Source organism: Rhyacophila brunnea, unplaced genomic scaffold (assembly GCF_057557595.1).
Source record: "Rhyacophila brunnea isolate RB1 unplaced genomic scaffold, BYU_Rbru_1.0 scaffold_5, whole genome shotgun sequence".
NCBI classification, from domain to species: Eukaryota; Metazoa; Arthropoda; class Insecta; order Trichoptera; family Rhyacophilidae; genus Rhyacophila; species Rhyacophila brunnea.
Window position 1 is genome coordinate 31,197,609 of NW_028233170.1, and position 23,489 is coordinate 31,221,097.

Consider the following 23,489-nt stretch of genomic DNA (forward strand, 5'->3'; position numbering starts at 1 on the left):
TTTTTTTACTACATATTAATAACATTAATAACGTTTTCATATTTTGGATTCGATTTTAATTTAGTGTTCTTATGTTTGACCTTTACTCCTATTAGAATTATTTTCATATCGCCATATTGTATTACACAGATATTTTAATAATAAAAAAATAATTACCTCTTATTATTTTTCAAATATCTAAGATAAATATAACCACGAAGCGACCCTGTGCGAAGCCGGGTACTTCAGCTAGTAACTAATAAAAAATACTGTTTGTTTCTATGAATAAAAAAAGACAGGAAGGAAGATGTGTACAAATCACTGCAATCAGAAAGGCCGGCAAATATGGCCGACAATGCGTGATACACAAACATAAAATACACAAAATTACAAACACATTCGAAGTTTGCCACACACGTACAGACCACGTGATATTTGTTTACGCAAAATCGTCGCTTTTCAAAATGGCGAATTTGATTGCCAGATTTTACTGCGATGAATCAGTATGTTACTTCTTGTCTTTTTTTATTCGTAGGTTTGTTTACTATGTACACCGAGAAATTTCCATTTATAAAATCGGAAACGAATTTTAAAGAAGAGTTTTGGAATAGGTATAATGCAACCAAAACTGGAAAAAATTCTATCATGGGTGTTGACTTCCTGAATTAGTTAACCCCAGGTCCATGCCACTACGTGAACCACAGTGGATATTAAGCCATTTTCACACTGGCAACAAGTTGCTGGCAACCTCATTAAATTTTACGATACTTACCATAATTGCTTAAGAAATTTTACGATAATCATCATAATTATCGTAAAATCTAACGAGGTTGCCAGCAACTTAACTTGTTGCCAGTGTGGACCCGGCATTAGATGCACAAAACTTAAATAATACATATTATAAATAAAAATTTAAAATTATAATTATTTATGATTTATGTCTTCGACAGCCCTAATGAAATAAATGTGAAATATGAGTCTGATCAGTCATAGAGCAAATTTATTGACACAAACAACTTACACACGACCTTTTTATATTAACTAGTAGACCAGATATTATGGACCACATGTTAAAAAATCATATTTTCAATTCTCAAGGCCAATTCTGTAGAACGTCCTCTTGCTTTGTGTACCCGCATACTGAGTGTCACGAATTGAAATAGATGAGTCTACAGAAGAGTCGGGACTATCCCGCTCCCCATACGACGCTGCAAATTTCTCGAATGCCGCAAAGTTGGCCTCGGTTGCTATCAGATCTCCATGCCCAATTGGGCCCGTGTGAGGACGGACCCTGGCAAACAGCTCCGCTCGTTCGAGTTCTATAAGCGGGCAATCCCAGAGGATGTGTTCAACATCTTGGTGGTCATGCCCGCAGGTACAACCCGGCCCATCTACTATCAAGCCAAACTCGTGGAGTCTGGCGGCGAAGTTGCCATGGCCGGTGAGGAACTGGCTAATCTGGCGAAGGTTGGAGTCTTCTAGTTTGGTGCCTGCAGAATACGTCTGGAAAAAAACGGTAATTGTGCCGCCCCTTGGGGGAGGCGGTCCACCTCGCCTGCCATGCCGAAAATTCGGTCTTGTACACAATGTCACTTACAGTCTTCCTGTGAGGAACGTCCTCGGATCTCTGCGGTGGTGTCAGATGGACACCGGCGAGTGTTGTGCTGATCCCCCTCAAGAGGAGGGTGATCGATCCTCTGACTTGGACGTGCAGATCGAGGGGTAGCACCCCCGCGAGTACGGCAAGCGCGTCAGTAGAAGTTGTGCGGTAGACTTTGGTAAGCGAGATCAGCGCAAGTCGCTGCCCGCTTAGTAGTGCGCGTCTCACGAGAGTTAAGGAGTTTACTCGGGATGCCAAATGCTGGAGGCGTAACCGGCAATTCCCATGAAAATTGCGCCGTATGCAACCTTAAGGGCTCTAGGCTTAAGTCCCCAATTGCTGCACGCCATTTGGGCCATTCTCTGATAGGCCGAATTGGCCTCAGAGACGGCCGTCTTGGCGTGGTGAACGAAAGACAGCTTGTCATCAAGAATTACTCCCAGATATGTAACCCTTTCGGAGAAACGCACTGAGGTCTGGCCAAAACGAACCGTGGGCGGCCGTCGAGTTATGTTGACCCGAGAACTACCCCTGAGGAGGACAGCTTCCGTCTTGCTCGGGGCAAAGGTCCGCTTGTTCAGCAACCCCCAATTGAGGATTCTGCCCAAGGCGTCCGTAGCTGCACGCTCAAGTGCCGGTCGGCTCGTCGCCCCAACAAGCAGGCGTCGGCGTACGCAACGAGCGTGCAGCCCGGAGGCAGTGGCAGGGACAGAACGTCGTCAAACAGTATGTTCCACAAAAGGGGTCCCAGGACGGAGCCCTGGGGACACCATATGGTGGTCCTCCTGTGAATCAGGCTGGGGCCGGAGTCGTAGGTTATCTCCCTATTGCTGAAGTAGCTTTGAACCAAGGCAAAGAGGTCCCCGGGGATCTGTCTCAGCCGAAGCTTTGCCAGAACCAAGGGCCACCACGCAGTATCAAACGCGCCCGCGATGTCGAGAAAAATTCCGGCAACGAGGTCCTTGCCAGAGCTCTCCACAGAATCGATCACAAAGCGAATCGCATCCTCGGTGGACTTTCCGGGTCTAAACCCAAATTGTCTTTGAGAGATTGGACAGTTTTCCGACAGGTGGGACTCAATCCTGCTGTTTATCATTCTTTCCAATATCTTCCCGAAGATGGGAAGGAGCGTAATCGGTCTATACGCTTTTGGGTCACAAGGAGGGCGACTGCCGGCTTTGGGGATCACCGTGAGGTGACCCTTCTTCCTTTACTTTGTTGATCTCGTGTGAGGCAAGAGAACACGCCCTTCTCGCTAGCGCGTTATCTATGCAGTCAAGCCCCGGGGCTTCCCTAGGATCCCTAGTTCGGACATGGTAGTGGCTGCGGATCGCGGAGTGTTTAAGGGGACAGCGCATAGACGCGAAGCTGCTGAAATCGGTCGTTGTCAATGTCGAGCGACTCGTTGTCCTGCGGGATAAGAGCATCCAACAGGACTGTGGCGGACTCTTCAGAGCTATTGGTGAACGGTCCGTCGGGGCGCCGTACCGCCGACATGACTTTTCTGGGCCGTGAGCCCAACTTCATCACGCGGAAGGGGGGGGGGCACGGATCATTGCCACCCATTTCAGTGACGAACTCCCTCCAGTGCATCTTCTTAGCTTTACTGATTTTCTTTTTGTACTTGAGTCTAGTGGTCCTGTATGTGACCGCAATCGGATGGTCCGCCTGCAGCGGCCCCTCCAGCGATCTTCGCGCTGCTTGTAAGGCCCTTCTGGCCCTCCTCATCGCGTCTCTCAGTCTTGTCAGTCTCGGCTTCCACCAGGGTGCGAGGTCCGGCGGTCTTGGAGTCGTTTTTCCGATAGTGCTCTCCGCTTTTTCAATCATGAGATTCGTGAGGTCCTCAGCCCCAGCGTGCATGTCCTTTGGCGGAGGGTGCGAGGCCATCCTGTCCAGACCCTCAGCAAACTCGCGGTCAAAATGTACCCAGTCGGTTCCCTTGGTCCTGAAACACCTCGGCAGTGGCTCGCTCACAAGTGGAGCGAGAGACGCGTGGCCCCTCTCGGTCCTGTGGGCGAACGTGATCAGACGGTGGTCGCTTGCTGACGCGTCCATATGGACAGTCCAGTTCACGACGCGTCCGGCAGAACCAGTGAATATCAAAGTGACATCAATGTGAGATTCCCCATTGTTGGTGGAGAATCTGGCTGGACCATTAGAGTTATTCAGCACCGTCAGGTCGTGAGTTGGCACGAGTTTCTCGAGGGGTGCCGGATTGTCCCGGCCAAACCGCGGCCCCCGAGGGGCCCACAGCCATGATTGAACGTTGACGTCCGCTCCCACCATAATCTGTTTGCCACGGCATGCAACCAAAATTTTACCGAGCTGCTCGACGCATTTCAGGATGTTTACGCTGAATTTAAAGTAGGAAGAGACCACCACAATGGAGTTCCCCGATCGGTCGGAGACCTCCGCTACGGCAAAGAGTTCGCTCGACAGATGGGCAAGGTTTAGCACCACTAGGGTAGGTTTCGCAACGAAGATGCAGGAAGAAGACCCCAGGCCGTGGTGCATCACCCGACCCCCACTAAAACCCAGGTTGGGGCCGTAGGAGTAAGGCTCCTGAATCAGGACCAAATCGATGTCCATTTCCCGAACCGTCTTGATAAGCTCCGCCGTTGTAGCCCTCCCTTTGCCCACATTTAACTGACCGAATCGAATCATTGAATCGAATAATCCGCGCTGGGCAAGTACGCAATGGCACAGGAGCGTAACTGAACGGATACAATAAACAGAACATTAAATGGGCGCATGTTGGATTTATATGACAAATTATGTTTCGTTCGGCATGCGTCATTTGCACCCGCGACCCGCAATCCGCGCATCGCCTAGCCACGATCTTTTTAGACCATGCCTCAACTGAGGTATAAAGAAATAAACAAAACTATCTGTAATAGAGCGATTAACTTACTGATAAGTGATAAAAACTCGAAAACGTTCTACTATAGTCAGACAACATAAAACTGAACCTTTTGATGTTCGGTTGTGTTCGGCTGTTTTCGGCCAGTACACGAGTGTCTAAGAAGGAAACAGCCCGTATTAGACGTAGAAAATCGTCAAAGTTACTTTTAATATTGTCACCTCCGAAAGGGGGGGGGGGTGTAGGTAAATGCGCTGGACCCCCCTGATGATGAATGTCAATCGTCAAGTCACGGTGGTATCGTCTGCTTCTTTCGGGGACATGTTTGTGTTGATTGACAACGCGGAAGTACAGGCGAAAACAGGGCGTTTATTGTTCGGAATATAAATACAATAAAGTACAGCGTACAAAATATTTAACAAAAAAAATATTTAAAAAAAAATAATTAAATTTAAAATGGCAGTGACGCCGGGAGCGCGGCGCCACAGCCGACGTCGGCAGAGACCAAAACCCGAATGGGGATGAATAATCCCTTTTTGGAGAGCAGGTCAACTCTAGGCAAGAATAAAATAAAACAAATTCTGTCACTCAAAAATGACAAAAACACTCTGCATATTATGTACCTGGCTTATTTCTGAGAATTTCGCTCACAACAGAAATAGTCAGCTAGACAAGGCCTGAACAAAAACGATGCATGAGTGCGAGTGAGAAAGTATTCGGCACCCTTATGATCTCGGCGACACGCGCTAGAGTAAGATAAAAGGTCTACATATTTTTGAGATGGTTTCCAAAATTATCGCCGGCAATTCGTGCTGAATCGCTTCACGTAGCATTGATAATCTGCGAGTTCGTGTTGCTAAATTTGCTATTTTTTGTGTTAAACATAGAACAGTGGTAAATATTTTTAGTTAATTAAGTAGGAAAGGTGGTTCTGCGTTTTGTATTAAAATATGGTAGCCGTACTGATAAGCAAGAAGGTGGTATTACGTTTCATAGGTAAGTTGATACATGTTCGTGACAATTTATTTGTATATTATTATTTATTTTAATATCAGTGACCTAGTGTTTCTTTAAAATAACATAAATTATGGATATCTTTACCTAATTGGTTGCATTTTGACTGCTTAAAAATACTATATAACGTAAAAAAACAGAAATTATATTTTAATTCCGAGCGTCTCGTGCGAGCACTTTGGGCGAGCACTAGCGAAATGGTCTATGGTCTCGAACATTTGTAGGCGAATGGTTTCGCTCGCTCACAAACCAAACGCACGACACGTAGCTTCATTTAGCAGTGCAACGGGTGGCGTCTAGATGTATCTATAGTCTATGCAGCTAGACCTTTTTTAGGTACCTGCTTTGAAAAGGCTGTATTTCTTTGCTAGGTAGGTACATATTTTGAATTATTTGAACTAGGTACAAATACATATTTTTTCAAAGTAATCTCAAATCAGATATTCTAGGTGCTAGGTACATTGTATGGCTGGGAACTTTGCTTTCAATATTTATGTAGGTAAGTGTACGAATTTAATACCTATTGGTCAAAATTGGATGAAGGCTAATGTAGGTAATAATATTAAAAAATGATATTAATAATTACTATTTGCTTACGGGCTAGAAATTTGCCTCGCAGTCGATCTGTTCATTTTTGCATGAATCAGCCCAATGATGATTCAGGCCTCATGGCCTTGGATCCTCTGAGGATGCCATGGTTTAGACGGTATCAATATGAATAAATTATTAAACTACTGTCCCACAACAAGATCTCGGCGATATCAGAAAATCGCTTTAGTCCAATAATAAAACCAATCTAACGAAATTAGGTTTTTAATTTATAACAATTCTATTCTCTATTCTATCTCAGCAATTCACTTAGAAGCCCAATTATTATTCGATAATTTTATTAGCAATAGAAAAATAATTTCACCCCTTAATTAATTATTAATACCTATTATGATAGTTAGGCTAATTAATACTGGGTAATTTTTAAATTTGGAAGGAAATAAATCATTAAACCCACTTTAAAAGATTATATTGCTGCATGTATGTTTTAATTACATATTTAGGAGAAGACAAATTATGACTAGTAATAAGTAGAAGTGAACATTTACACATATTAAATGTATCAATGGCCCAATCACATCTTTTTATAATTTTCAAATTCATTCATACAAATTAATTATAATCTTTTCATATAATATTTTATAATAATCATCCAACACTACTAATGCCGATCCACTATGGTAAAATTATGAAGTTTTTCAGTCAGTGGCGAAGTAAACAATTATCGGCCGATCTGAAAAGGACATTAAAAATTGTTACCTACACTATGATTTCTTTTATTCATATTAATAAGGTACATTACCTTTTTTAAGGCATTTTTATTTGGTGTGCCGCGGAACAAATCCCATTCACCAGTGTGCCGCGAAGTAATAAAGTTTGGCAGACACTGGTTTAAACGAAAACACATAAGTATGACTGAAAATGTGTGCACCATTTATCGGATCATCCATAGTATACCTAAACTATTATGGTTTGGTTGAGGCAGTGTTTAATTGAATTTTAAAAACTAACCAGCACCATCTGCAAATTGTTTTAAAAGTTCAATGTAAACAAATGAGTATGACTGACAAAGTTTATTGTGCACTATCTATGTCAAATCTTGACAGCCTACTTCCACCCTTCGCCACTGTTATGCATCCCCAATACCCTGCAGCCCTGCAATTAGCTAGACGCAGGATATGTTTGCAAAATAACAATCATTAAATCACTGTTGTATTTATATATTTGCATTTTGAATGTTGACTAAGGGTCAAGTGCGCTGCCCTGATTAAACGATTGAAAAACTCTGATTTACATATTTTATCTTGTTGGGTGTTAATTGTTGATGTGTGAGAACCAGCAACCACTAGGTACATACCCATTGACAATCAGGATGAAAAGTCAATTTATTCGCAAACCATTACCTAATGCAGAAGTTTAATGTTTTCTTTCTGTATTTTCCAGAAAGTAGTGGAATCCAATAGAAGCGGTCACCCACCACCACTTCCCCCACCAAATGATAACGCTCCCCGCACCCCCGGGGCCATGCGCCGTCCCCCTCCGCCACCCAAATCACCAATGCCTGAACCTGACTATGAGGTCATTGAGTTTCCAACGCAGCAGTACATGAACGCCAATCTCAGCCCATCTCCTACTGGTGAGTTAAAAGCATAACACGATACGAGATGTTCAGATGAAACAATTTAAAAAAAATTATAGTTAATTCTTATCATTATATCAACCATAAAATAATATTTTCATGTAGAGTGCGAATATTATAAGTTGAAGTGTCATGGCCGCCGTCGTGGCGCTGCGATATATTATGAAAGGATTGTCAGCATTGTAGTTCTCGAAACGGCCACGCTTCACGTCACAGTCTAGGTACCTATGTCTGTTTTATTGATTTATTTAAAAATATTTGTCTATTACTTCAATAACATCCTTGGTTAAGTTTCCTAGAAATAAACTATTATAAATTGTTCAATGAAACATAGTTGTATTTGTATTAGGGCATTTATTTAAATGAGTTACCATTTTTATAGACTATAGACTTATCGACCGCTAAAGTGATAAAGTGATAAATATTATTAAACTTAGGGTAGGTTTGTATCAAAGTATTAGCACTTAGTAATTGTTGTAATAAGTGCTATATTTTAACAGCACCTCTCTTGGCTGTGATAAAATTTAGAGCGAGATAGACAGTTTTGACTGTTTAGATGGCTAACTTATTGTAAAAATTATAATACCTCAATACAAATATGTAATAAATACTATCACTTTAGCGGTCGATAGTCACCTTGTGTATAGAATAGACCCTCTGGGCTGCCTCACGAAGAGGTTTCTTAACAAATTTTTGTTTTACAAGAAATGGATGTTAGTCACTTGGTCAACCTATTAGGTCCATACTTTGGGTCCAAACATACATTGAAAAACAACAAGTGAATTTTTACCAGACCCGGGATTCGAACCTGGGACCCACGACATTATAAGCCAGATGCGTAACCGCTCGGCCATCATGGGCATATAAGTGATTATATTTACATAATAGTACTTTACTTTATCAAAATAATCACAATTATTATGTCTTCCACAAACTGCTGTTCAATAGGAAAAAAATATTTTCTGAAATACTAATTATGAGTAAATTTCTTTTGGTGGTCATTCGGTTCCTCATTGTGTTGCAATACCATCTCAGAATTTCTTGGATTTCCAAACCTATTTTATTTAACGCGAGGGATACGTCATATTTTATGACAATAATTAACAACTGAGAAAGAAACATTAATTTGTTTTACGCATTGACTTACCTGTTACTAGGATAAAGATTTAGCTAAGTTCAGATTAATTTGATGAGTACATAATTTATGACACTTTGTAAATTTATCGGGGTTGTTCACTGGCCAGCCTATTGGTATTAGGCAGTATGCAGCCAATGACATTTCGGCAAATTAGTACAGAACAATTTTCAACAAATGAGAGAGCACAGTGAATAATTTCCAGCCTTATTGGTTTTAGTTCAAATGATAGATGCACTTTAACCACCATCAACACAAGTTTCGATAAGCTATGATAAAATAACATAATTAAAATTTACTTAATATAAGTATGTATTAATGTCGTGGGTCCCATTTTCGAATACTGAGTCTGGCAAGTACCTACACATATTGTTTTTCAATTTGTGTATGAGTCAGAGTATGAACCTCATAGGTTGAGCAAGTGGCTGACATCCATTTCTCGTAAAAACAAAATCTGTTAATACAAACCTCTACTCAGTCTACCCTGTGGAGGCCCATATGATCTTATTATGATCAGACATGGTCGGGAATGCAAGGGTGTATGTGCATATAGAAATCGTCCCCAATAGACTTCGAACCTCTCCAGTCCCCGCACTGCAGAGTCTTGGACTATGTAGCTCCGCTACTCCATTCAAAGGTGTTGAAAAAACCCTTCTATGTGAAATTAGCGAAACTGAAAAAGAGATTAAATGAGGCTTAATTGAGTTAGCAATAACTTAGAATCTCATTTTACAGAAAGATTTGTTAAATTTTTAGATTTGTTATGGTGAAACTTATTATGAATGATCGGAGGATAATGTTTATTGATGGTTTATTATTGTCTTAAATAGGCAACAAGAAGATTGCCGGAAAACGCTGCGATTTGTGCGGTTCGTCCGAGCCGACTGTGAAATGCCTCAACTGCAACGGCCAGATGTTTTGCGCCTCCTGTGATGACATGTATCACAGGCATCCGAAGCGTCAAACACACATCAGACGGGTAATTAAATAAGATATGAATTAATTAATTTTGTTTATTTCTTTAATTATCCGATGCGTCTTTGTCAAGATTTTAATATTATTTAATCTTCCTTAAAGAGTCTGCTTTGCACAATCTTTCCATACAGCAGATAAAATATTATATACAGAACATTAATGAAAAACAAGTAAAAAAAACCATAGGTAACGTTGAGATAGCAGAAAAAAATGATGGACATTAATATTGAAGATAATCCCGGTGGTCTTCCTTACATATTTTATTTTATCTATAAAACTGTCAAAACGTAGGTGGGTGGAGATGTTTAAAAACATGATGCCAGCTGGGTTTTCCCAATTTCAAAATGTATAATTAGCTATAGGTCAATTCAAGTCATAATATTATAATAATCAAAGTCTTCTCAAAATAAGTTTTAAAGATTGCTCGAAATAATTACATAGGTACTCAAAAGTATAATATTATCCATTATTACTGCAGTTACAAATAATATTATTCACCATATTGAGTCTAGGCGAACCATAATTGTAATATTCTTTTATTAGTCGTAGTAGCAAACCATTAGGTATAAAATCTTTTTATTAAAATATATTAATTATTTCGTAACTTATTAACTTGCCTAATTCGTGAACATTATTGAGAATTACAATTCAATTCCAGCGATTTAGATATTGAAAACCAATTTGATGATTTATCTTTTACCCAATCAACTCAGGATAGCCTGTCTTGCATTTTCACTAATCATAATATGACTCCTCGATACCACCCAACGATAGATACATTGTAAGCAGCATTGTGTGAGTTTGAATAATTAGCTACCCACTTTTGTATCAACGAGCCGGATGGTACCGAGTGACAGACAACAAGTAGGTACATAGTAAATATTGTAGACGATAATCTACAATCATCTGCATATCCTCATATTATGTCATAAGAATTAACCCTTCAAATGCTGGGAGGTATTAGAATGGTGATACCCGGTGGGCCACGAATTTCTATGAAAAAATAAAACCTTGTAAAGATTATTTAGAAATATATCATAAAGACTTCTATTTTGGTTAAGAATGTCACCATGATTACAAGAGATGGCAGTATATTGTATACAATGTATTAATTTATTTAAAACAACCGACCGTGTAGTGAGTGTAAAGTACAGCGTGTATACACGCTCATTTTCTATGGCCGGCCTGGCATGCACGGAATTGTAGAGTGGCATACATCTGGTTGAAACAACACGGATCCGATAATGATATTGAATTGCTTTAACTTTTTGCAGAATTTGAATCCAGACCAAGAAAATGTTCGTCCCCCTTTGCCCCCAAAAGGTGTAACTACCCCTCCAGTGCCGCCACCCCGACGAAATAAGGTATCTACCGCATGCATTATATCATGAACGTACATTAAACCAAATTTAATTCAATAACATTGCATTGATGCAATCTATGTCTCAGAGTAACAATAAAGTACCTATTTTAGATATTTAAGATTTTTCAATCAATTAAATCAGAATAATTGGTTATTTAAATTATATATTGAAAATAATCATATTAATGTGACACATTATTTTTATAGTTTTTAATCTTTTTGAAACCAAGTTGGGTTTATTTTCTCAAGCATGAAATTCATTAAATAAATTGAAAAATGGTACCTATTCATAATAAGAATTAAAATATTGATCACCACACATATCCTATTTCTTTATTAATTATTTATTACCTTATTAAAAATCTCATTGCATAACTTTATTTAAAAAAAGCAAAATACATGAATAATATTATGCTTGTTGATATTTATAAAGTATATTGTATTTTTATAATAATTTTATTATACTACTAACAAAACAAAACTATAACAATTCATATTTTTCTGTAATATTTATTACCATTATAGAATTTCTTCCGATACATTATTATCTGTGAATATATTTTGTTATTACTATAAATGAAATTGTAATACATAGTGTTTATGTAAAATATAATGTGGAATAAATAAAAATTAAACTTATTGTAATAAGGCTCTTTTTGAACTTCTTGTTGATGGCAACTTCAGGTTGTGTGTAAATAATCGCTGCAATATTGTGGATCCATCTGTATGTTTAATTTTTGATAAACTTGTGTATTAATACATATCTTGGAAAATGTTTACTTGTAATTAAGATAAACTAAAATAAACTGTTTTATTACAGCATTACTTTTATTTCTTACACATTTTGCATAAATTTATAAGGTCTGTGTGAACTGTATGAATAAAAAATCTTTGTAAACTTAAAAATTTAATGTACCTACCAACTATTATTAATTTTGAAAAATGTCTTAACAAATAAATGCTGATCAAAATAATTGTTACAATATTTTTAAATGTATCATGCTTTATAAATACAGAGTCAGGATGAGGTATTTTTACGCCCAGGGCACTCATCGAAACGCATTTAACTTTAAAACTATATACAACTTCAAGGAGATAAAACAATTATTGGTAGTGATATTAGCTTCCATCTTTTGAAACATTTACCTCAAATTGACAAAAACAATTAAAAACAGCCGAAGATGTCGTATATTATGTAAATGTATCTGCGTGGGTTCGCAAATTCGAACCCCGTTTCTGAAAAATTTACTTGATGTTTTTGTAATGTGTGTTTGAAACCAGATCATTGACCTTATATTTTAAGTGAGTGGCTAGCAACCATTTTTCATAAAGAAAATCCACATCGGATAGGTATAGTACCAATGAAAAAATATATTCCGATTTATAATATATTTTAAAACAATTAATTAATCAAACCATTTTCATCTTCATTGTATAATTTTTAATATCACAAATATTGTGTAAATTCTGTTAGATGTTCAAAATTTTGGTAAATCATTTGGCAGATTTTAGAACCCGTCATGTAACGTGTACCATGCCAGTGCCTCTCAATCGGCCCTCTCTCATCCTGGCTCTGTAAAAATGGCAAACAATTATTTTTTTATTAAAAATTTGTATAATAATTGTGTCAATGTTAATAATCTGATAAACTTTCTTGCTCTTTGACTTAAAATTAAAACTATACTCTCTCTTATTAATTATTTGTCTTGGGCTGAATACCTACTTGTAATAAAAAGTAAAGGTTGTCTTGTATTTGTAATAACATGTCTTTTATTAATGATTAATAATTAATGTGAATTTCTTAAGTTTTTCAGCAATTAATATACCCGCCTACTTACCAATAATCATTGAAATTGAACGATTGAAATATGTGGATAAATTAAACCTTTTTGAACAGGTGCCATCACGAAATGATAATTTCGGAGGAACCCTAGGAAATAGGAAAATGAGCACTGACAGTATGATGGACAGAACAGCTTCTTTACAACGGATTGCGACAAGACCTTTACCAGCAGTACCCACAAATCAAAATAACAGTAAGAACATTAAGACTTGTTCATTTCACTTAAAAATAATTATTACAATAATGTCATACTCACATTATTGACATGTTACAAACACATGGATAACAGTGTTTTTATAAATTAAATCTAATAATCTCATTATCGTGATTTAAATAACAAATGCGGTAACAGACCTTCTTGGATTCATGTGTTTTCAATAAATAATTGGGGTACTGAGGATCAAACGAGTACAAATGACATATAATTAAAAAATGATACAGTTTTCACATCAAATACCTATAATTAAATAAGTGAAAAAGATTCAAACATACAACTTTCTATAAAAAGATAAAATTACACATTTTTATTTCCAGCATTAAAGTAGTTACATAATATATCCAATGAACAGTGTGTATGAAATGTTGTTATTATTTTCATAGCAACTGTAAACATAATTGGAATGTTTTGGCTTGACAAATTATTGTCCTTCTTAAAACATTAAAAACATTATAAACCTACATAAAAATCAATGTGTTTTATAGGATAGTAATATGTAAAGTATCATTTAGTAACAAGGCCTCATTTACAGATTATTAAAAACAGTTATGTGGAATTTACAGTAACATATTATCATCGTGATTCATCATGTCAATTCTACGTTCTTTTGGTGTTATATTAATTTACCGAGTTCTGTTGTCCGTTCAGTCGAGGTTTTCGTTTTGGCCCCTTCAGTTTTGAAATGGTGGTGTATTTAGACAATCAGTTTAGTTATCCAATCAGTCTCAGTTGGGAAACGGCGATATATATTTATTTATTTTTATCCACTAAAGATCAATATTATTTTTATAATAATTTTCTAAACATATTGGTTCATATAATTCAGTAGGTACTAGAGATGGGAAAACTGGTCGATTTTGAAGACTAAGTATACTTACTACCAGTATAAAAAATACTTAGTATATAAACTTGTTCCAAAATACTTATAGTATTTGGAATACTATATAGATCGTTTGGCGTGCATATGCGACAAAAGTTTCATACTCAACTGAAACTAAAACCAACTCCATATTATTAATATTATTAGTATTTTAAAATACGTATCAGCTCAGGGAACACAGACTGTGTATCGGCTTCAATATAATCGCTAAAAATACGCTGAGCTCCGCTTGTCGAAAAGTCCCATTTATTATAAAATTTTAAATTTATGAGTTGTTTTTCTGTTAGCTTACAATATCATTGTTAACAAAAATGAATAACAGTGATTTTTTTTAATTTTAAATATGTTTTGAGCGGTATATAACAAGCCTAAGCCTTTGCATCATCTCACCACTGTGCTGCGACACAAAATTTATGACCTATTATTATTCATACATTCGAACGCCATAGACTAATAAATTAAAATATACCTATATTCAAGTGCTATTTCGTTCGTGCGCATTAAATGTCAATAGTGTTGAAAGTCTACCAACTGGCGAGTGCGCAGAACAGCGTCTCGCGATGATATCATCACAAGTTTTTTGGAATAAGTTTATTGGGCCACAAATACTTAGTATGGGTAGTTTCATCCGAAACTTGAGTACACAAACTGGTGACAGTATTTCCAACTGACCTCTAGTAGGTACCCATATTCGAAGAAATAATATTTCAATCGAAATTAAAAAAGTAGTATGAAAAATACGGCAACATAGTAATTTACATGTCAATTTGACTGGCAACTCTAAAAACGGATATGATAACTGGTGGAAAATTCATCCTCTCTCGTCTCCAATTTGGTTTCAGTCGGGCGCTTCAGTTTTGCATTTACACATCAGTTTAACTGACAGTTTGACTGAAACGGAGACTGATCGTACAGCAAAACTGATCGGTTAAAAGCACCTTATATCCTAAATTCTGTATTCTTAAATGTTGTATATTTATTATCCAGTGTTGCGTAAAAAATAATTAAAATTAAAATATTTATATAAATAGTACTTATGTACCAACCTATTAAAATCACAGATTCATAGATTATGCATACCTAATATATTTTACTGATATCGTCTATATACATTCTAGATGCAGCGGGGAGATCAGACATATTTGCCAAGCCCATAATCAACAATAAAGAAAGTAATTCTGCTCTACAGCTAAGATACAAACGACATCAAGAAATGATGCGTGGAACGGCTCCTGATCTGACAAAGGACTTTGCAAATATGAATATGCAAGGTGGAAATGCTCCAAGAAATCAGGTTTGTATTATTTGACCTCAAAGTTACTTGTGATTGTACCCAACCGACTCTACCTACAGCAACTACCGAGCAGTGGAATAGTTTTATGTATGCTCAGTTAGTTACCTGAAATGTGTCAGGAGCAGTGCTAATAAATATTATCATTAATATCATCATCATTATTAGGAACATGACGATCTGGGTTGGGCCCCGCCCTTCTCTGATAACTTTCTCCACCTGATCCTATCCATTCGGTATTCCAAGTGTACTGCAGTCATCTAGCAAACGTTTAACCTACCTACCTCTTGTGATTTTTTCTGATTTGACTGTTTTCTGATTCATTATCGATCATACGGTGCACATAGACTAGCTAGGTACCGTCTTCTAAACTTAATTAATGCGCTGCAATCTTCATGCAGACTGTAGAGCTCAGCATTGTATCTCCTCCTTGAATTCTTGCCGTCCCTGATTTGGCTATAATTATGGCAGAGAATTTTCTTTCAAAAATGTTCGGAGCATGTTCAATTCACATTGCTAATGTCCAGGTCTCTAATGCGTAGGTGACCGCAGGCTTTATGTCTTATAAAACATGCTTTTAATTCATATGTGTCTAAATAGTGTTATAATCCTCAAATTGTGTTTAATAGTGCCTGTACACGTGCATGGATTTACTTGCCACCAACAGTGTGTATTTTAAGCTATCGCGATAATAACTTTTTATACGTAAAAGTACTGACTGTCTCGCCAATCTCATTCTTCAAGAATGAGCGAGACGCAATGTTGTCATTTTATGGTACTATTTAACAGACACTGAAAATCGGTTAACCTCAAAATGAATCTGCGCAATGTAGTTTGTTTTTTTACAGGGAGGTTCACTACTATACTACTATAATATAGTAGTGAACCTCCCGGTAAAAAAACAAACTAAACTGCGCAGAGTCATTTTGAGGTTTGATTCAATATTATTGTTCTACTGCGCAGGCGCAGATATTGCATGGTCCAATTGTCGCGTGAAAATTCAGAAGCTTCTGAACTTTTTTGATTCATGCATCCAATCTTGGAATTTGCACGATGATAAGTGTTTACATGGTCATTTTTTTGTTTTATCCGCAATAATACGTACTATCAGCAGTAAATCCATGCACGCGTAAATGGAGTATAATAGTGATAAAATCAACTAGGTATATAAATTTTATTTCATATCATGATTGTTATTTTTCAAAAGAGTACTGCGTTTTTGTAATTTTTAAAAAGTGTCAATATTTAGGTATCGATACTTTCATTCGATACAATACTGACATGAGTATCTATACTTTTTCTTTTGATATGACAACACTAGCTAAGACCAGCACTGATTCTACATAGGTACAATACTTATTTATAATGACAATTAAAAATTAATTACTTTCTATGATTAATAATATAACATGTAAAGAAAGGGACTGTCTATGGAAATAATATTATTCTATTGTAATATTTTAGGTGAATGATAATAACAACTGGAATAATGAAAGATGGAGCACGGCATCAAACAGAAATTCTATGAATGCTCCCGAACAACGGATAGATGATGACAATATGTCAATGCAAGAAAATATGCGACTGCAGATGTCACCGCATAATCACGACGGAATGATGTCACCGCATAATCATGACGGAATGATGTCACCGCTTCCCCAGAGAGCTCTGAAACGAGGTGCGATGAGTGCTTCTGTTTTCAATCTCAACACCAATGTACCAGTTTCACCGCCACCGTTCCAACCGCAACAATTCAACCCTATGGTTCAGGTAAAGTCTTATCCGTTGAAATGTACATAATTGTTAGTGGAGTTTAATTAATTTCATACATATGACAATTAATTTAAGTGTACACAAAGTTTTGACTATAACTAAAGGAAGTTTAGTATTTATGCAGGTAGTTAAATTTAAGCATTAATTACAAGTAATCTACTTACAATATTCTATTTATATGTTCATCTTTCTTTTGATTAGTCATCTCTTTTTGTCATAATTTGCATTGGATATCAGAGAGTTCTCAGTATACAATTTCATTTTAATACTACAACAGGCAATGAAGGTCAATTACAGTAGTGTACTGAAACAGTAGTAGGTATGGTAGTAGAACAAAACAATCACATAGCCACCCAGGCTTAGAGAAATCTACATAAATGTATTGTGACCTCACCGGGAATTTAAGCCAGAGCCCCCGAATAAGAGCAAAGTGACTTATGCACTGGTCTGCGAGGGCCGACCGAGAACCATTGAATAGTTGAAATATGAATTTGAGCTGAGAATATTAAAATTAATCAGTGCTCCAGGATTTTTTTATTTAGAGTTATAATGCTGCATGAATGTATAAAATTACCTAAATTAATTAATTTTAATTGAAACAATACGCATGCGGTTTTATCATATATCAGGCCCAGTCGATGGCCCAGCTGGGCTGCATGAGCTGTCAGCATCATATGGCGGGCCCCCCTCCAACGGAATGGATGCCGTGGGCCGGTAGATACGGGAGCAACGTCAGCCTTAACATGGCCCCCGAAGGCTATAATCCTCAACAAGTCTGGATGAACCCCTGGTGCGGGGTTCCCATGTACCCTCCTCCCGGAATGCTGCCACCTCAACATAATGGTATTTATACAATTTAATAAAAATTTTATATTATGAAGTTAATTTGTACAATAAACAAAAATGAAAAAATAAATACCAAATGATTTTGTAGGAGCGAGTAGAGCTATGTCCGGCAGATCCCACTCTCGGGCTAACTCCAGAGCTGCTTCCCCCACTGCCAGTGTCCGGTCACGGAGGTCCCGCGTCAGCAGAAGAGCTGAAGTTGAACGGGAAGACAACTCCGAGGAAGAGGAGGACCGGAGATCACTGAGGAGAGGTAGCGTCAGGTCCGACAGGCGCCGCCAATCTCAGGGAAGTGATTTTCACCGGGAAAACATCGCTAGAGTCAATCACCCTGCTTTAGAGCTTAAAAACACTTCGACAGGTGATCACAACAACAACAACTGCAAGCGAGAAAGCGATTCATCCGAGAGAAAGTCCACGTCTATCATGAGCTTCGATCAGCGCCGTCCAAAAAGTCGCACCTCCGTCCCCGCCAAAGAGACGGTCGACAAAAATATCTACCCCGCTTCGGATATCGAGTCCGACAGAAAGAGCACAGGGAATGAGGAAAAAGCGACGATCGACGATATTTTGGAATTGCCCCCTCCACCTACCCCACAACACTGTTGGGAATGCGAGTACTGCACCTACGTGAACAACGCGGGAACACGAGTTTGCGACGTTTGCTGCAAAACGCCGACGGCCCCGCCCCCGCCGACCACCAAGCTACCTGCCAAGGAAGAGGCTGCCAAGGAAGAGCCAGCCAGGAGCCGGAAACTCTCCAGTAGTGAGAGTTGTGTGTACGATTACAGCGACGCGGAGCATTACTCCAAGAAACAGGCGGCGGCACCGGCTGGGCGAGCGCCCAATGCCACTCCAGACACGGACTCTAACGACGAACAGGTTTCGCGAGCGGCCGCCAATCGAGGTAGGCTCAGAAAGATTACATTTTTGCCCGGCACCAAGTAGACTGCCGACCCGCCTCGTACCTCCATTCCAATAGATGTGTGTGTGTGTGTGTGTGTGATATTTTTTGTGCATATTGTAATCGCAGTCTTCCATAAAGATGCCAGTCGACTTCAGTAAATCATAAAATTTATTTTTGTATCATGTATAGCAATTTGCAATTCACTATCTGTAATCTTTCAAATGTGATGGCTGTCGATGGGAGAGTCTTGATAAAGTAAAATCCGCACGAATACCAGAGTGCTCATTAAAAGCATAATGTGATTGTAGGTGAAAGTGTCGGAAGAAACCCGTCTTTACAGTTACCAAAGCAGACGAGATCCGTGACTCCCGTGTCGGCCGTCTCGGATTTGAATAGTGTGGATGAATCCGCCAAGAGACCTTCTCATATATCGGAAGGTAGTATTGTCAGCAGAACTAAAGTTTCCAAGCGGAAATCCAACACTGCGAAGGTTTCCACCGGCTGCGGGCCTTCGCCGCCTAAAGAAGCGGAAGTGGCCAAACCCAAAGAAGTCAAAACTCGACAGAGTACGACGGAAACCCAATCGCAGGCGACCGAACCGGCAAAGAAGGAAACTATGTCCACTGGAACGTCTCCTTTGCCACAAAGCATCTCAACGCAGGTAAATATTATATGTTATCATATTTAAATTAATTTAATTAAAATAAAACAAAATAGACATGTGTCAGTATTTACAATTCTCTCAAATTCTCTGGGATATTCTTTCATAGTATTTCTGTTTAGAAACACTCCATCTATTTACTTAACTTAATTTGGGTTTGTGATTTTTTTAAATTGTAACTAAAACTTCAAATTATCACATTCTCATATCACAGTAATCACTTTTGCTTTTTTGTAATAGTGTTCAGTCAGCTTTTCCATCACAGGGTGAAACATGGATTTCATAAATTAATGTACATTCGACTAGCATGAGATTATTATTCACCGTCAACGTTATTATTCTGATATGTTTTCGATTAGTAACAGTAATTATAATCTGCATTGTAACACAATTAAAAAAAAATACATGCTATTCTTTTCATTATTTTTATATGGTTTTTAACAGACGTATGATGTATTAGAAAATGTGAAGGCAGCCGTGGAACAGATCGCAAATGACGATAGCGAAACCCACGAAACCAAATCTACAAAGTCATCAGAGCAACCGAAGCCGAGGAGAAGATTCAATAAGCCTCTCAAACGATCAAACTCCCTGCACAACACCAGGAGACCGCACGAAGTCGACCAGTGGACCAACTCGCAAAAGAGTGAGAGATCTCTCAGTCGACAGTCATATTCAAGTGACAATCGGGTGAGGGTGCTTTCTCATTGTCAATAATAATTATCATCCTGTCCTGGTCAGGGCTCGAAATGGAACGGAACGCACCGAAGCGCCGTTCCGGCTCGTAAAATCTGTAAAATTATCGCAAATTATCGAAAAAATATGTTGACCGTCTGAGCTAGATAGGCCATAGAATAGAAAATCTGACACACTTATTTTTATAAAATACACATACGATTTGATGACTATGTAAATATCTTTAGAAATTTTTTCGAGCGCTCCGGTTCGTAAACTTTTCCATTTCGAGCGCTGGTCCTGGTGTAATCCTCTGCTATCTTCCTTCATTCAATGATTCCCTTTTTCTAACCTTTTTATGCTACGTACTGTTATATCTGTATATAATTTGTTATGGTAATAATTAAATTTGATTAACAAAATAGTATTTACCGTTTTAATAGAAAATCACATCAAGTGTGGAAGGGTAAAATGAATAGATTTCTAATATTTTGTAAAATTTATCTTTTTATTAAAACTAGTAATTAAACACTCCAGCAAATGAAACAACGCTAACTAATGTTTAATACATATTATGTGTTGAATGTTAAACGATCAACTTTTGTTGTCAAAGAATGAAGATACATATCTTATTTTTAGAGTGTTCCCACAACACCTCCAAGAGAGGAAAGCCCTTACGCCGGTTACGAGGACTTTGTGGATCGGGATACAAAGAGACTGGCTCACATGGGACCCATGAGGAGTCGCTCGAATTCTATGCTCGCCGCTAACTTTGGCATGCCATCCGACGTCCCCGCCTCTTCTTACAGAAGCATAATGGATCTGAGACGTCCCGACTTGTACAGACAGGAGAACTGGAGACCTTCATTTGTAGACCCATTTTTAATGCAAAACCAAAGGGTGATATGACTTTTGTATAAATGTGCTTTAAGATTAATTAGATAAAAAATACATACCGAATTCTGTTTGGAATATCTATGAGCAATATGTTATCTACTAAACACAAAAAACTGTAGTATTTTAATTGCTTGGGTTGTTTTATTGTAGAGAAAAATTACTGGAAATTTTCTATTACTTTAATCAACTTAATCTCACAAAATACAAGTTATCATCTATCGATCCAATCAAATAATATTAATTCCGTGTATAGCGTGAATATGTTGATAAGTCTAAAGACATCAATTCTCAGGGCAGCTATTAAATTTGTAAGGTTTGATTTACCACAGAAAACCAACCTTACAAAATGTAATAGCTGCCCTGAGAATTGACGTTGTTAGACTCCATACACGGAATTTATATCTTGAAACGATAATTATTGAAGAAATATACTTTGTACCTCAGAGCCAATGTCTCATATGTAGGATTTTGTAGAAAATTAATTAATCCTATCTATCTTTTGAACCTATTCATAACAAAGAATAAAATAATAAGACCAAAAAGCTGAGAGTCCATAGACATCAAATGGCTGATAAATCTTAAATGCATTTTTCTGAGTGTTTTTTAATTTTTGAACATACAATACACTTGGTCTCAGTATTGGTTTCTTTTCTATAAAGTTCATGGTGTTTTTTCTCAATAATTTCATACCACTTAGTAGTGTTTTATTTATTTTATGTACATAATATATGCATAAATATTTATAAATATTCTATCATTACAAGAATATTAATTTTATTATAAATATATTATTTAATATACTCCTACATAATAGCTTTAATATACAATGGTATATAATATTTAATATTGTGTTATAGAGATTATGTGTGGTCATCGATTTCTAAAAAACTCTAAATGTTTAAAGAGCTTCAATGTGAAAACATTGTATGTTCATTACTAAAATGTCTTTTGATTGTTATTGTCAGAATGAATACGGTCAGTACCGAGGAGAGTCTCAGCCGAGAGAAATGCCTTCCGGCTACGGCATGGACCAATTCATGCAGCGGAGACAAAGCGATGTCATGAAAGCGCAGGGAATGGAACTAGTCAAATTACTCAGGGTACGTATTTATATAATTCCATAATTAAACGCCGAGTCAAATTCTCAGTTCAGTTAAAGAACTGTTTCTTATTAAACATTTATTACATTTATGATAGGTATGACTAGTATAAACAGGTATATAGTATGTAGGTATAGCTATTATTATAATTTGTATTATTTATTCATAGCTTTATAAACAGTGCATGCATCTTCGAACACAAATTACATAGTTTTACACGGTCGCGATAAGTGAAATTTTGCAATCAACGGGGGGGGGGGGAGATTCAAAATATAAAAACAGTTAATAAAAAATAAAAGTAATATCACTCTGCAATAAAATACATAAATAATATTCATTTTGTTCCGTGTTGCAGAAAAGGATCTATAATATTTACAGTTAACAATGCTTTGCTGGTCTACACTTATGTAAAAATTGTCGATAACTGCCAAATAATCTGTTTGTACGCTTGTGATTCCACTCATTATGACGATTCCTGGCACGTGGCACATATCAAAATAAGTGCGGTACAAAAAAAATATTATTAAAAATAACTAAATCACACTCGCCGGAGTTGCGATTAATTATTATTAATTATTCATTTTTACTCCTGATCAGAGCTTATGGAAGTATCAATTTAATGGGAAAATTAAGTTAACTGACGTTTTCATGGGGAATGATTGTACGCCATTTGCTCAACCCATCGGGTTATTTCTCTGGAACAAGATATATGCAATGAAAGTTTGTTAATTTAGCCAGATGAAAAATATATTATATGTGTCGCTGAGTTTCAAAACCCGCTATAACACTTTTTTGAAATAATTAAGATATATATATCATTGGATTCATTTTTAAAATCTCTACATGAAAATTTTATCGCCTCTTTCAAAAGGCGCTACGATTAACTGTCATTTATGAAACAAAATCAATGTGTCTATCAAATACCGCTATAACACTACTGAAACATTCAAAAACCTTTTTAGTTCAAAAAGTTTTTGTTGATTTTCTCAACATAATGAAAAAGTGTTATAGCTGGTTTTGAAACTCAGCGACACATATTATAACTTGCTCATTGTAAATAATATGATAGATTGAATATAGAAATTGTTATAAAAAAAGAACCAGATAAGATCAATTTCGAGAAATTTTCCGATATTTTGAGATTTCCCGAGAATTCGAAAATTCAACTTATTTTATTGGCTCTATAATTCAATGTGAAGATATTACGTAACAGAATTTGTTATATGGGACGGATTTTAGCCACTCACTCAACGTATTAGATCCGTACACATGTGATCTTGCCCGA

The 23,489-nt window shown here is 37.2% G+C and overlaps 1 protein-coding gene across 2 annotated transcripts in view; it reads left to right on the forward strand.

Annotated features, from left to right (window-relative positions):
- The window catches only part of LUBEL (Linear Ubiquitin E3 ligase), a 54,037-nt gene that overhangs the window by 14,641 nt on the left and 15,907 nt on the right, over positions 1–23,489 (forward strand). For both annotated transcript variants that reach the window (XM_085956001.1, XM_085956002.1), the window contains exons 3-14: positions 7,446–7,638; positions 9,607–9,755; positions 11,026–11,115; positions 13,012–13,150; positions 15,173–15,348; positions 16,810–17,115; positions 17,748–17,961; positions 18,053–18,871; positions 19,180–19,532; positions 19,977–20,222; positions 20,847–21,107; positions 22,070–22,204. In XM_085956001.1, the coding sequence (XP_085812127.1) occupies positions 7,446–7,638; positions 9,607–9,755; positions 11,026–11,115; positions 13,012–13,150; positions 15,173–15,348; positions 16,810–17,115; positions 17,748–17,961; positions 18,053–18,871; positions 19,180–19,532; positions 19,977–20,222; positions 20,847–21,107; positions 22,070–22,204 (3,081 nt within the window). The remainder of the gene's footprint in view (positions 1–7,445; positions 7,639–9,606; positions 9,756–11,025; positions 11,116–13,011; positions 13,151–15,172; positions 15,349–16,809; positions 17,116–17,747; positions 17,962–18,052; positions 18,872–19,179; positions 19,533–19,976; positions 20,223–20,846; positions 21,108–22,069; positions 22,205–23,489) is intronic.